At 39.8% G+C, this 16319-nt stretch overlaps 1 protein-coding gene across 2 annotated transcripts in view; it reads left to right on the plus strand.

Annotated features, from left to right (window-relative positions):
• Positions 1-16319, plus strand: part of nrg2a (neuregulin 2a) — a 66725-nt gene that overhangs the window by 23385 nt on the left and 27021 nt on the right. For both annotated transcript variants that reach the window (XM_034140152.1, XM_034140153.1), the window contains exons 2-3: positions 8340-8502; positions 9746-9864. In XM_034140152.1, the coding sequence (XP_033996043.1) occupies positions 8340-8502; positions 9746-9864 (282 nt within the window). The remainder of the gene's footprint in view (positions 1-8339; positions 8503-9745; positions 9865-16319) is intronic.

The raw sequence follows: 16319 nt of genomic DNA on the forward strand, positions 1-16319 counted from the left end.
GGAAAACCAAAAACACATTTTTGTATGTAATTGTTTGCTGGCAACACGCTGTTGTTCTCAAAGCCTTCAGACAAGAGATAGCTGGTTCCTTCATGATTGTTCTGCAAGTTGTAAAAAAACGGATTATTTTTTCTTGTTTTGGAAATACAACTGTCATATTCTCTACATTTTGCAATTTGTTTAATTGCTGCATTTAATATTAATTACAATTTCACGATGTCCTTCCAATAAATTGCTGCGGTTAGTTTGTTAATGATTGAAGTCGCGTCAGGTCGAAACACACTGAAAACTGTTTATTCTGAACAACGCATCCGATACGTTGTACAATGTACTTTGTGTCCTTTCAAGTGTATACTTGTATGGAAGAGGTGTGTCAAAATAAAGATGGTTCCTTTACCAACATCACTCTGATCTGGCTTTTTAATAAATGTTGCTTGTAATTATCTACGAGTAACATGGCTTCATTCAGGATGTGGTTTTTCAATGAAGGAAGTTCAAAAGAAGTAGCCTTATCATTCGCAAATCTATCAACAAGTCTTCATAATCAAAAGTAGCTATGTATGATCTGCTAATGAAATGAGTAGACATATATACAGCATCAGAATAGGATGCCAGCTTTCTGTAAGCTACCTTTTGATGTCAGTGCTTAGCTCAAAAGTTAATTAAAGATCTTTGAGCTAGCTAGCTTGTTTCGCTAGTGTGCTAACTAAGCATCAGAGTCGCATAAAAAACAGTGCAGATTGTCGCTATTGTGCTGCATGTTAGCGGTGTGGTATGACATGGATATTGTGTACATTGCACCAAAACATGGATATGTTATCATTTAATGTTGAGGAGTTTGTCAAACGAAAGTGTTATTTAGACGTGAAGGTGTAAGTACAGGAAAAACCCAAAACAAATGTTTGTGTTTGAGGCACAGAATTGTATTGATGTAAAAGTTTGCTGGCGACACGCTGTTGTTCTCAAAGCCTTCAGACAAGAGATAGCTGGTTCCTTGGGGATTTTTCTGCAAGTTGTTAAAACTGATTATTTTTTCTTGTTTTGGAAATACAACTGTCATATTCTCTAAATGTTGCAATTTGTTTAATTGCTGCATTTAATAATAATTACAATTTCACGATGTCCTTCCAATAAATTGCTGCGGTTAGTTTGTTGATAATTGAAGTTGCGTCAGGTCGAAACACACTGAAAACTGTTTATTCTGAACAACGCATCCGATACGTTGTACAATGTACTTTGTGTCCTTTCACGTGTATACTTGTATGGAAGTCTAGAGGTGTGTCAAAAATATAATTGTATGTAATCTAACCCATGAGCGATCTGTTGAGGTTGTTAGACTTTCAGTCAACCATCAATGATATCACAGGAACTCAACCGTATTATCTCAAGTATGATGTGTTCCCAATCAGCACACATATATTTAAGAAAATTAACTCGCAGCATGTACTTCTCAGTTATAATTCCCTTTTAACGACGTCTCCAGAATTTGGATCAGAAAGTATTTTAAGTTTTTGATTTATGGAATTCTGCTGCTGCAATGTTACATGATGACTTCCTTTCAGGTCTTTTTTTGATAGGCTTGTGTTTTGTGGCTGGAAGTTGACACTTTTAAAATAATGTTGCAGGACTTTTTGTAATGAAACAAGCCCAGCGTTAGAAAGGGAAAACTTCTGCAGAGATTTGTGCCAAAATCGTGGTTCTTTTTGGAAGGAAAAAGACCCCTGAGGGATGGAAATACTCTGCAACTTGGTTGTCTTTCTTATGAATAAGACAAGAGCAAAATGCTACAGGCATTTCATCAAATCTGTCATCAATACAATGCTATAAGAATGCATGTCTCTTTTTTTTAAATAGTAGTTAGAAATCCCTGTTCAGTTCGCCTGACCTACATAAATATTATTTTGCTGATGATGTTGTAATCTATAAACTTCAACCATCCATCTTATATTTTATCAACACAAGACACAACCAGTTTCCTTCTGGCTGGGTTTGCTTGTGTTGTCAGGATGTTTATAATTAGTTATGTGTGAGATCCTTCATTTTGTGCCAGACACTTTAATAATGTAACACCTACCACAACTTTTATAATTGAAATAAAGCTATTTGAGTTAGTTATCACAATATTTGTTAGATAAAGGCCAGTGGTGTAAGGAGATGGTGGTGAAGCACAGTCTGAGCTTCTAATTCATGTAGGATCTTGCTTCATATAATTGCTCTTACAAAATTACTCTATCATGTTCTGATCAACAACAACTTGAAACAAATCAGAAACTAAAATCAGAGACTATTACAATTTACCAACCTACAGAATAATAGTGTCTATGAAACACCTTAATATCTGTTCAAAGAGTGTCACTGTCGCTGGTAGACTAAACACAGTTAATCAAAACCAAAAATCCGTTGGCAAACGTGTGTGTAGAGACATATTATGACAGGCTTTTAATCTGAAAGTAATCTGCTGATGAAACTTTTGAAATCTCTGGTTTACCAAAGAATCTGTGGAATGCTGTGAGTGCTTGTAATGCACCTCAGTTTGCTATGCTGATCAAATGTTAACTACTTCTGTCAACTACTCAACAATTGCCCTTTACTATACCAACATAAACTTAAATCACAATAGTATTTTGCAAGATATGACACCAAATGCAACATCTGTGGTTTGCCCATTTTCTTTGCCTGTCCTTATGTTGCTTTTGTAAAGAAATTGGCAGAACTAAGCACAATTCCCAAACCTGATATTAAAGTTGGCCATGTAAGCAAGAGGCCAGATGTGGTTTGAATCTAAATTAGCATGTCTGAAATGATGTTACTCATCCATCAGAAACATTTGCATCCCATTGGAGACCTTTCGCTCCATAACTGTCAGCAGTAGAACAGTATCTGGTCCAGTCTGATCTACTAACTCATGCGAAACACACATCCAGTGTGTGTGAGTTTGTGTGTTGGGAGAGCAACTGAGATGCAAATGTCAGTGACTTGGTACCTAATTTGCCTGCAGTTTTTATTGCACTTTCGAGTAATTCAACAACAATGACTAGTGTGTACCAAAATAGTATGAAAATTAACATGAAAGTCATTTGCTAAACAAAAAGGACCAGCACACAGCAGTCAAAGGGAAGACAGTATGTGTTATCGTATGTGTTGGACTGATATAATATTGCTGATAAATACATATTGTTGTGAAGGTAGTTGAAGCAGACATCTCATATCTCTTTTCTTTTCTTGGTGATTCCATCACAACAAGGTGCATTGGTCATTTAGTGGTGTGACTGCATGTGTTTGCGCTGATCTTTGTGAACTGGACGGTTTGCAATTGGATCCGTTTGCACAGAAAGAGGCTAATTTTGCCCCAGAAATGTGCATATTTCGCCATTTGCATCGTAGTGCAGTTAGCGTTACATTTCACTCCTTGTGGGTAAGAATACCACCGTTTCTTTGGCGGGTTCAGCTTCTGCAAAAGCTGCTGAACTGTTTGTAAATGTTCCCCTCAGTGTAAAGGAAAGCTTTTATTTCCTAGCAGGGGCCGGCTGATTGGTCAACTTGTTGGTTCTTATTTGTTCATGGCACAAAGCTGTGACAGACACCAGTTCTTCTGCTTTGAACTAAATATGATGATTTGGCCTCTTTGGGTTGTGTTTTAAAAGCTAAAGTAGTCATGGACATTTGTCCCTTCACATCTGGATGAAATGAGGAGTCCACTGAGGAGTCCACGCGTTGTGTTTACATTGTTAAGTTTTGTATCTGCTATAAAGACAGGTTGTATGAAAGAAAAAGGACATAGTAGTTAAAAAGTTGAGCATTGACCAAATGGGGATTTTGACATGCCAAGATGGACTTAATCATAGTACGTTTTACTGCCGCAAAGAAACACAAAAAATATAATAAATTAAAAAACACTATCGGATGCATATTTGTGGTGTTTAGCGAGAGATAAGTAGAGTGTTTTGAGTCACATATAAACAATGTAACAGATAATTATTCGGGGAAAGTGTATTGGTTGTGGTGGGAGGCTGTTGAAATGATATCTTTGAACAGATGTTGTGTTACAGTGACTATGTCTGAAGACCATTGCCACATGCAAAACAGATTTCTTTAGCTACCTCACCATGTAATGTGTCTTTTGACAGTGTGCAGTAAAGTGACATAACACCAGAGTAATCAGCGGTACTTTGTCTAGAAGGGGGAAACACAAAGGCATGCCTCGGATTCCTTTCCTAAGCTCCTGGAAGTAAAACTGAAATGTTAACTCAATAATACGAGCAAGGCATTGTTAATTCATCAACTGACTTTGTTTTTGAACCTCTCTCTGGGCCGAGGTCTCCAACTGTTACCCAAGGCATGAGCTGTTGACACGCCGGTTAGGCTTCTATTCTCAAATTTGGTTTTTATAGTCCATGTCTGCAGCTGCCCCTCCGCTTCAAAAAGAGAGAATCAGGCTGTTGTTGAGGCGAGGGGTTTATCGTAGCTGCCCGACACTTTTTCCACTGGTGTAATGGAAAATGAGATAACCATTTGCCTCCAAGAAATTATTCTATTTCCAATGATAATCACTCTTTATCTTCTTGTTGGAAAACATTGCAGTTTGTAGATTTAATATGCTTTGTGTCAAGTACAGTTGGCTTAATTTAATTAAAGTCGTTACATCAAAGTATCTCCTTTAAGATGCTCTGTTTTACATCCATTATTCCAAGAAACTATGTCACTGACCAATGTCAACATGTTATTTGATAATCTTTAGAGGCAAATGTATTTTGTGCAGCACAGATTAAGGAGCTGGAAAGACACACATTATTTAACATGGACATAAAGACTAATATCCATGCAGTATAATGGTGAACATCTGTATCTCAGAGCTGGAGTCTCTGATGGACTCCTGTGTCTTCATTAAAAGTGTATCCTGTGGATGGAGCAGACCTTCTTGCACATCTGGCTCTCTTGGTTGATGAGAAGTGCAGTCCTGTAACTTTTCCAGGCAAGGACATGGCTTGTTTAATTTGCTTGGCAAGGACAAAACTGTGTCCAGGCAAAGTCCTACATATTCTTGCTTTATGGTGCAACCTCATTCCTGCTGTTCTCTGACTATGACTGACAAGGCTTTCCTGGGGAAGTGTGCTGGGTTTAGTCTAGCAGAGCACAGTGTGTTTGGAGATCATGTACATATGCACCCTTGAGTGCATGGCGTTTTATAAGTCATTATATACAGCAGTGTATGATAAGTTTCTTTTACAGTAAATTATATTCAAACAAAATAGTTTTTCTTAGAAAGTTGATTTTGGAACTTGAGAACGACCCATGAAAATATCTGATGAGGCTGCTAACAGTGCACATATAGGCTCTGTCATCACGTGCAGTATAACTCATTCATTGCTGGTATGTTTCCATTAGCCAGCCTAATGTGAAAATTAGGGGGATCAGTAGACCATAGAACATTTTTCATTCTGATCTTTATTTAACATCAAGTCCCATATACTATATTACATTTGTTAAATAACAGAAATGTTTAATGAAGAACATCTGGCAGCATCAGGAGTCTCATGTTCAGTATATGGTCTTGCTGGAGGCTATTGATAAACGCACGCCACATGCAGAGTTGATCTGAAATGGCGATAACGTGTATGTGTAGCCTATTTAATGTTATGATTTTCAGCATATAATATTAACAATATTTATTGTCCCAAACCCTATTGGGGCAGTCAAATCTTAAACTAACTGCTGGAACAAACGCTGCACATACATCCATCCTGAATTTGAGCTCATTATGTCCTTCGGTGCCACGGCACAAAGGAGCGTCTGCCTTGTGTTAGATTCTTTGTCTTTATTTTCCAAACGCCATGAATATCATCACTCACATTTTCCTACAGGAAGCTGTTCACAGATAAAAGACCTCTGTCTTTCCAGCTACAGAATAATTATAGTAACAAAAAGATGCTTTTGAGCTAAGAATAGTTGTTTTTCCGTTGATCTGAGCTGTTTGTGAGCTATTTTAACTTTGACATTTCACTATCTTTGACGCCAGTGGAAAAAAAAGGCTCTTGTAGTATACTGTGGAATAATCATGACTGCTTTTGATGTGAAGTAAAAATAGTATTTAAATTCATTGGATCCCCTTAAATAGGATGCGATTGGTAAAAACATTCAAGAATCAAGAAATAAATATATCATTTAAAGAGACCCTATAATGACTTTAGGAGTTTTCCCTTTCCTATAGTGTGTTACATGTATATAGCTTTGTGTGCATGTAAATGGTCTGCAAAGGCTAAAATCCCAAAGTTTATCCCCCCCTGCATGAAACGCCTCCATTGGACTGTTTTATTTACTTTTGTGACATGACATCACTATGTAACACTCGCGCTTCTATTGGATAGTGATCCACAAATTGTAAGTGATAGGCTAATGGGCGGTACATCTCTGAGCGGTTGACCAATCACGACAGAGCCGGCCAGCTAACCAATCAGAGCAGACTGGGCTCTGGTTTCAGACAGAGGGTGAAAAGAGGAGCTGCAGCACAGGCAGTATGAGAAAAATAGCTATTTTTTTAACATTAAAGTATCTAAACACGTCACACAAAATGCAAATATGGACCTGAAAATGTGCACAACGTCTTCTTAAAGTGGGACAAAATGTTGGCGAATCATGTCAGTAAACACCCAAGATCCAAATTAAGTTAATTCTATTTATAGAATATGTTTCTTAAATGATTTAGGAAAACATCATAAATCAAATATGGGCCCTTACGTGAGACATGAAGTGGGTGTACGAGGATGGATGGTGGTAGATTTGCATCAAATGTGAAGTAGTTCAATGTCAGATAGCAAAGAGATCCACTACAGGAAGTGAGAGCTGTCGCCTCTGACTCCCATCAGGAGAATTAGTGCCAAGTGACCAGAGATGGCAGGTCACACGCACGCACGCACGCACGCACGCACGCACACACACACACACACACACACACACTCGTAAGGTACCGAACACTACTAGGTTCCCATTGACAGACCTCTTTATTTTCTCTTTATATCTGCCAGGCTTACAAAGCTGTGTGCATGAGAAAACGTGTATATGTGGCTAATGTGGTGAGCTGAATTAGGATATTAATAATAGCGGTGACTTCAAAACACTGCAGAACATCACGATAGAGACTATTTCGTCACGGCTTAAGTGTGTGCTTTACCATTGTAAATGTCACACTGCCAATCCAAACCCAACTGTACCCCATGATCCATCTCAGCTGTCGTCTTAAACTAACAAAGAAAAAAAGAACAATGCAGCATCATTAAGGTTTTTCATTTTTTCCAGACATGTCGCCTTTACTAGGTCAGGGAAGTAGGACAGTCTCCTCAAAAGAGGAAGACGGGGGCCGACTTTGCTGCAATACTTTTTAAATGTTTAATTGAAGTCATTACCTATGTATACTATTCTGTGCTTGTCAGGCTTTGTTAGTCTTCATTCTGTAGCCATCGCTGTAGTGGAGATGCACAGCTGTAATTTGTAGGACCACTCAGTTAAGCATATGCATGAAATTGTAAATGTTACACATGGAGGGAGTGGGTTTGTGTGTAATAGAGGGAGAGTGAGGGGGAGTGGGGGGGCATCTTGGACAGCCCCTGGTTGACCCTTGTTCACCCCTTCTCCCTCGCTCCTCCCTGCATGAGTCTTCTCCTAAACATGTGTGCAGCTGTCAGCTGGCAAGTGTGTAAGTGTGTGTGTGTGGGGGTGTGTGTGTGTGTGGGGGGGGTGTGTGTGTGTGTGTGTGTGTGTGTGGGCGTTTAGACAAAGATCATTGTCATATTTCAATTCGTTTTTCTTCTGAGGAAAATAAGTTGCACGAAGTGACTTGTGAACATATTTTTGTCTCACACATCAGATATAATATACACTGTTATAAAATATGAACATAGTAAGTAACTTGGTAGCAGATGAAAGTGCTACTATTTTATTACTGACTACATCTTCTTTTTGATGCTGTACTGACAACAAACAGGTTATTACATTTTCAATGTGTTATTAGATTTTTTTTATTTACCCCTTTATTAATGCATCGGTCTTTGGTTGCAAATGTAATTCATCAGCTTGGGCATGTTTGCTAAATATTGCTTCGGGTGTCTTTAGAGCAACAAATCTAGAGTGAAATTCAGCATGTTTATTAGTCTGAGGCAAGGTTGATGATGTCTCTAGTGACAACATCTGGCGGTCACATGAGAGAGTTATCTGCTCAGTCCGTAGAGACCATGATTGTCCTGCTTTTTCCCGCTGTTTCTCCTAAAATCAATGCACACAATCATCAAGAAAATGTGTGTTGATAGTGGTTAATAACAATGCCTTTTTCTTTGTCCCCTTTTTAGCTGCGGCTCCAAAGTTAAAACCGATGAAGAATCCAAAAATAGTGGACGAGGGAGGCAAGCTCATAGTTAAGTGTGCGGCCACAGGGAGCTCTCTCTCCTTCACATGGTTCAAAGATGGCAACGAGCTGAAGAAAAGCAAAAAACACAGAATAAGGAACACCCCGTGAGTATAAGTCATCCATGTCATGTAAACCTTACATACAGTGTAAGATGGAAATAGACCGAGGTACTCCTAAGGATGCTGTTATCAGGAGAATGTGCTTATTCCGTTTTTCATGAAACTGCCGTTTGAAACAAGTTTAAAAGCCTATATCAATAAAGAAGTGGAATAAAAGCATGTACTCAATGCTTTGGACTACAAACGTTTATTCAATCGATGAAATGTAGTATGATGATTTATGCAAATCTATTTTTCTTATTTTTTTATTTTAAACTTTATTCAACAAGAATAAGTGAGATAAAAAAAACTCAAATAAAAAGTTCCACTTTGAGGCAATTAAACATATACATTCACATATGTTACTACTGGTCACGTTCTGCCTGATAGGCACCGGCTAATGTTTGGCTTGACCGAGACATTGCCCTTTGTATTACTAACCTCAGAGAGATATTTTAACACTGCATTTTAGCATCTGACGGTTAAACATTTCACTTATTTAATTTAAGACAAGTGAAACCTGGCAAAACCCACAATACCATGTTTTTGTTCCATGGATGTTTTATCTCTCTTACCAGTTTCCTATATGTTTCGGCCAGCTGCACGACTCCTTTGCATAGTTACTCCGAGGCCAGTGAACATACATTGGAATTACCCCATAGAGATATATCAGTTTCTTTTAAAAACAAATGTAACAATTCATTACACAAATAGTCATAATTGACTTTGTTAGCAATTTGAGGTGTACTGGTAAAACCTTTGCAGAATACTGGGGAAAATGCTTTTTGGGCTCTTTCATGGGATATTTTTTAGTTGTAGCCAATTTGGCAACAGGGTTTACAAGCTCTGCCATATTCATCTCTCTTAATACATCCATGGTTCTCTCTTAGTCAAGTTGGCTAATAATGACTTAAATAAAGGCAGCTGACTTTGAAAAAGTATTGTAGTAAAACCTCCTATTGATGTATATTCACCTGAACTGTTAAACCAATAACCCCCTTTTATTAGAGAGTATGCCAGTAACACTCGGCCCTATGCTTTTTTAAAACTGTAATCAGTGTTTCCCCCCTCAAATTTGGCCCCAGAGTAAGTGATTATGTCTCCCTATCAAAGCAAAGAGCTGTTGCCATGCTGATGCTTGCCCTGTTGTCTGACACTGTCCCCCATGTTTCCACTTGTTGAGTTTCCTTGCTATTTCCTCCCTGCCCTGATTCCCCTGACTCAGCTTTGCAAGTGTTGTCTCACACAGGAGGAGCTCCAAAGTCCAGATCAACAGAGCAAAACTGGAGGATTCTGGGAATTACACGTGTGTGGTGGATAACTCGCTGGGAAAGGACAACTCCACCGGCACTGTTAACGTCCAAAGTAGTGAGTACTACAGTACCTAAGCAACACGTGAAGTGGCACAAGATGTACATTGTTGGTATGACTGCTCTCTTGATAGATGAAAGGGAGCCATTCCAAACAGGCATGTAACATTGGTAACATGCATGAAGAACAACTGTCCACACATGTGTCTGTGACCCATTCATCGGTGGAACAGTACATTGTACTTGGTGGGGAATGGAATTTAAATGTATGGTATGATCTCTCCGTGTTACATTGACTGCGGTCAGCTGTGAAATCCCATAAATCGAAATTGCACACAGCAATGCAGTATACAGTAAAACATAGCTTGACATAATATGAAAGTAGTAAACAAGAATCGTCTTTGCAGTGTGTGATGACATCTAACTGGCTCGTTCAGTAGTCGTGTGTGTACGTTTGTGAGTTTTGCAAAGTACTGTAGCAGATGAAAGAGTTTTGATAACAGCTGGGGTGGTGAGTTTGTGTTTGTTCCAAGCAGTGCGGGTGGGGAGTGTGTGGCTGCTGTTGGTAGCCAGTATAAAGAAATATGTAAATACTTATACAGTAAAGACATTTGCAGCTCAGATATAATTTATGTTGTTTTGCTTCTGCCTCTATCAAGGGATGACTTGATATTATCTGGTGGACGGAGAACTATGCGGCAGCTTGTCTTTCACACACCTGGATTTTCTATCTGAAGGACGCTAAATAATGTCTCTAGACTTTGATGCAGTGCAGACAAAGAGTTGTGATGTTGTTTTTTTAGCAAACTTAACATGGGTGATGACATATTTATGCTATTGCAAGTAAACCATGTCTTGACGAAATGTATATATTCACTACACTGTACATCATTGCTTTTGGAGAGTCGGAAAATAAGAAGTTAGTGAAAGTACTCAGTTCGTCTGTAAAAATATTTGCAGCTGGTTAATGTGAAGCTTATTTTTTTACTGCTGCGTAGCTTGTACATTTTACCAAGGTATCAATAAAGTTTATATTAACCTTTAATACTACATGAAACATTATTTGTAGAGCAACAGGGTTGGAAATGGAAATAATAAAGTACATAATGACAGTACTTGAGTAAATGTACTAAGTAACTTTCCACCACTGAAGATAAAGTGGTGCTTCTGGAGGTTTCTCATAAACACTATTCTCATCGCTGACCTTGACAACGGGATGATTTTTGTAGAATCCCACACTGGCAGGAGAGGTGTAGCTGGAAAAAGAAAAAGAGAAGCGGGACTGGAGTTGAGCCATCACTCACTCGTCCTTGTATTCACATTCAGGCTAAATAATGACTCCCCCTTCTTTCTCTATATTTGTCAAGGCCACCTTTTGTTTACAGTAAGCAGACTTAAGCTGAGATGCATCATTAGACTAGCAGCTATTCTTTTAGAAGAAAGGGCCCATTGTGTTTGACTCTCAGTGTTTCCAATATACTCGTTTGATTTCCAGCAAACAATTGAGCACAAGTCATCCATCTTGTATTTAAATGGGGCTTCACATCGCCTCATTTTTAAAAAATGCGTCCAAAAAGTTTCTGTTGAGTTTTACAGCCGGATCGTGTGACTTACTGTACGCTTATTATGACTCTTGGCTTCATTCCAGAGCAATGATAGATTTCTTTTTATCCATGTAATTTATTAAAAGGTCATTGACGCAAGACTCAAAGCCCCACTGCCAACATTTATATACAAATTAAATGGTAATCATCATCTCACATTTAATTAAATATATATCAGGTTAAACTGTACATCCTGCAGAGGTCGGGGGAATCCCTGGTGGTAGCACCTGTTTGCACGAGTGTTTAATGAAGGCTCATGAACATGTGACCACTGGCCTGTGAAACTCTATATGATGATCCTAGCAGGCAAAAAAGCTTGTAATGCCAAAATATCAAAGAAAATATAATATTACAAAGGAGTGAACATGTGGGCTGAGACTTACAGTAGCCACAATGGATAAAACCGGACTGAGCAATGTTATAGTACATCACACACTGTTTTAACACATGATATCACTACGTCCGCTGCAAAAGGTGGTTAAACCAGTTGCTAATAGTCAAAGATTTGTTTAACAGTGTACATTTGTGCACCACATTTGTGCACATTTTTGTGTGTGTTCTTCGAGTGTATGTCTGTCAACAGTGACGTTTCTTTACATCACTCCTGGATATCCACACAATGGCATCACTGTGTGTCCTATCAAGTGCAGTGATCATCGCATGTCTGTCTCGGAGGTGTTTTCTTGTGTTTTTGTGTATGTGCGAATGTTCACTGTTAAATAAAAAAAAGTCCCATTGTGTTCGAACAGCACGCCTAGTTCCGTCATGCTTCAGGGGAGAAGGCAAGACGGGGCGAATCAGGGGTGGTATGTCCATAGGCAGGGGGGGGGCTTCGCTGAAACTACATATGCCAATAAAAGGGAAGTGGCAGCAAACAGTGCCTGTTGCTGTGATTGTCATAGGTTGATGAAATGCTTAAAATGTGCTGATTTTGGGTGACAATAAAGGGCTCTGTCTGCCATGACACAGGTTGTATTTGAAAAGGTTTGAGCCAAATGTGTCTTTTTGCTTGATATTGATGCATAAGACACATATTTTCTTTTAAGACCAAGGGCTGCTTGTCATCCTAAGGTCATAAGAGAAATGGCTATTGTGTTAAAGGGCTGCAGTGGAGTACGCTTGCCTGCTGCAGTATGTTGCCGAAGCAGCATGTAGCCGCAGTATTATCTGTGTATGTGTGCCTTCTAGGGAGGGAGAGCAAGGGGAGGGGTGCAGATGTAGATGGACAGAGGGAGGAAAAAAGAAGAGGAGAGCGTGAATAAAGCAGGGGGGTTGGATACAAAATTAGGGAATGCATGACAGGAAGCAGACAAAGACATTAGGGTAGCGAACGAGAGGGGGATACAGCGAGAGAAAAAGAGGCAGACACTGAGAAAGGGAGAGAAAAGTATGAGGAAGAGGAAGAGAAAAGCCCGCTGTGTTGCAGAGGAGACTTTCACACCCATTTTAAAATGCTGTTGTCCGAGACACCTACTGTATCTGATGTCTACAGTCAGGTGTAGAGCCAAGCATGCTAACACCACTTGGACCGGCTTCATCAAAGTCTCTGAGGAAAATGCAATCATTAGAGATTCTGTCTTTTGCATACCGCCTTGCGCAGACAGAAAAGTGATCGTAGTGATCGTAGATGATAAAGTCGAAGAAGGAGCATCATTCCTTCCCTCGCAGTGCCTGCTGTCTGTTCTGGTGGAGGCAGATTTGGGAGACCATCACTCAGCTCCACCACATGGTGAATACAGGCCACCACAAGCTCAGCAGACTCCTCACTGCGATTGGACACACTGTGTTTGTGTGAGGTGAAGGGTGAAAGTAGCTCTTAATTGTTTTAATTATTTGTTTATTGTCTCCCCCCCTTAATTAGGGAGCCTTTCCCTTTTTTGGAAGTCGGGACATTTCCGCTATTCCAAACACAGCTTCATATTTAACCAACAAGTTTGAACATAGTAGTTTAGAAGTTGATGTGTAAAGCTGCAATTAGAAATTACAGTGCCAAAAAAAACTGATGCGTAGCCCTGAGTTAAATACCTTAAACAAAAAGTGATGCATCTACTGTACTTAAAGCTAAAGGAGTATGTAGAGGGGAAGCCTGCCACTTATCATAAACAGCAAAAACATATAAGCCCTCATTATTGATACTACAACTGGTCATTACTCAGTCCAAGCCAACCCATATCAATATCAGGCAAATGCGACACCTTTGTTTTTCTGAGCCGAGACGTTGACGTGGAGATTTGCCTAGAGCAGGAAAAAATACCCACCGTGTTTAAGGCTGAACCTAAACTGAACCCCTTATGCATTTTAAAGCACGCAGTACATTTTGGCTTCGCGCCAGCCATGCAGTTCGCCAATAACGTTGAATGATTGGGCCTGTTTGGGGATTTTACCCATGTCTTTCTGTTTGACCGGCAGAACAGAAATGCACACTGTCAGCCGATCGAGTGCCAGTTACTGAGCAATTATTCAGCACAGATGGTTGGATGTTCTGCTGAGCTGGAACGCCTAAGTTGCTTGTTTTCAATGTTTCAAGATTCATGTTAATACTCTCACGTTCTCTGAGGCTGCACTTTTGAAACCTGATATCAATCAGTGGATCCATTTTTACATTCTTCTCTGAATCCCCAGGACTTTTCTCCCCATTGTATTGTTTGTTTTTTGCCAACTCCGGCATTGTGACACAATTCACAAGATCATGGTGGTCTGGAATATCACATACCCTCTTAGCCATTTCTGTAACAATTGCTGCCTTTTCCTGAGTGGTGTTTCCAGCCCTGTACCCAACCCCCAGTGAAGAGGACTAGGGACCATTTGTTGTCCATTTGGTCTGACCTCTACCCCGTAATCAGTCTGGCATGGTAAGACCTACTGGCCTTCTGCAGAACGGTGTAGTATATCATCAACTGTTTTCTATAAGGCCAGTGTGAAGGAGCAACACTAGTCAAAGTTTGCTTGGCTCCACGTGGCTTCAGATTAAGGCCTCCCATTATCCTGCAGGCTGCTGTGTTGTGATAAGCGCTTGCGAGGCAGCCATGTGTCTGCAGGCTGCAGGTCACATCCTTGGGGGGTGCTGTGCGCAGCTCCACTGAGGGAGTGTGTGAGCGTCCAGGAATGTGTTGATGGAAATCACAGCTGAACATATGATTGCTCCAACCTCAGCAGTCATGCTGGGGCCCACCAGCAACAATTTCGCGCATGCATGCACGCAAGGCCCACACACACATGTACATACATACAGATGTGCACATACACCTTTACATGTTTTACCCCCTATCCTGAAGCCAAAACACCCCCTCCTCTGTCACAAACTAGTGCTTAACTAACTTAAAATGACACTTTTCACAGCAGTGGACAAAACGACAGCATCTCAGCAACGTCCTGGTGTGCTGAAAACGTGAGACTTTACAAGGTGTTGCATCTCACTCTCACACACCATGGTTGGATTTTTGCTTCACATTCCATATGTTGAGTCTGAAACCAGGCCGCTGCTGGAAGATGGATGCACGGTGTCAGGAGCAATATATTGCATCTCATTCAGCTACAGAAAATCTAATTTCTTAATTAAAAGTCATTTGTGATGCATACCTTTTTTTTTTTTAAGTCTGAGCTTATTTGTTATAGACACTTTGTAGCTTCATTCTCTGAAGGCATGAACACGATGTGAAGCAGACTTTTAGGACATTTTTTGAACTGCTCATTAAAAGTGCAAAATGTTCTGATGCTTATCACTTTCAGATGGTTTTCTGTTGTTGGTCTGGTTTTCTGGCATAAACTTACAACACTGTATTGCCATATCGCCACAAATCAGAACTTTCCTTTTATTCTTTGTATTTAACTCCAGGCATAGAGAGATATGGATTTTACTCTTAATAATTGAAACCAGTCCGCTTCTAGTCTGATTCTTTCTTAGTTAGTTAAAGTGAAAAACAAGGCTTGTAGATGCCTTATTGTCACTTTATTTAAGACTAGAGAAGAATATAATCTAGGGTCTTATTGTTGGCCTCGTAAACACAAAGGAAGAGTATTATCTGACGTCATGGATACATTTTGACTCATGTTCTTTCGTACTGGAAAGCTATATTTGTCCCCTAATCATTATTTAATGTTACAGAGAAGAATAATCCCCCATAAATAAACAAGAGACAAAAAACTCCCTCATCTTTTTCTGTTTTCTTCCAGTAATTTGTCATATCTGCCCTACGTAAGGGAAGCGTTACAGTAAGTACTACTTTGAACTACATAAACAAAAACTTCCCTCGCTCCTTCTATGTCTCCAATTTGGTCCGAGTTGTAAAAACAAAACTCACTCACTCCTACTACGCAAGAGACAAGATAAACTCATCTCTAATGACGCTAAAGGATGTTAGTTGTGGTTGCGGCGTAAAGTGGAGTGTGTGTACGCTAGTCAATGCTATTGATTGGTGTGTGTAAGCCGCAGCAGCAGCAGCAGCCATGTCTGAGAGGAACAGGCCTTCACATCTGCCTAGCGTTCTGTATTTACAGGCCACTGGAGAACAGCTTGTCAGGTCCTGTGGATCAAGCCGCTGGGCTATTAGTCATGCCCACTTTTTCAAAATTACCCTCTGTCCAGGGGTCTGGACAGGCATTCCTCCAAGGTGGCCGTTTGATTGCTCCAGAAACTCAGGACTTGAAGGTTGGCAGGTTTGACCACAAAATCAGGGTCCACTGGAGAAATAGGATGTTTTAATCTGTAAGAAACACATAGACTGAACCACATTGGTGCACATTGACAGCATAAACACACAGTGGTCTTAAAATGTGGCTAGATGTGTGCCATTTAGGATAAACTTATGCAAGGAATTGATCCTGATTTTGTCATTTGGAAGCAAAACAACAAGTGTCTTACGTTGCAGTAATTTTTATTTCAAAAAAGTCCTCGCTTCGGAATAGTTTT

The sequence above is a fragment of the Trematomus bernacchii genome, unplaced genomic scaffold (genome assembly GCF_902827165.1).
Source record: "Trematomus bernacchii unplaced genomic scaffold, fTreBer1.1, whole genome shotgun sequence".
In the NCBI taxonomy this organism is placed as follows: Eukaryota; Metazoa; Chordata; class Actinopteri; order Perciformes; family Nototheniidae; genus Trematomus; species Trematomus bernacchii.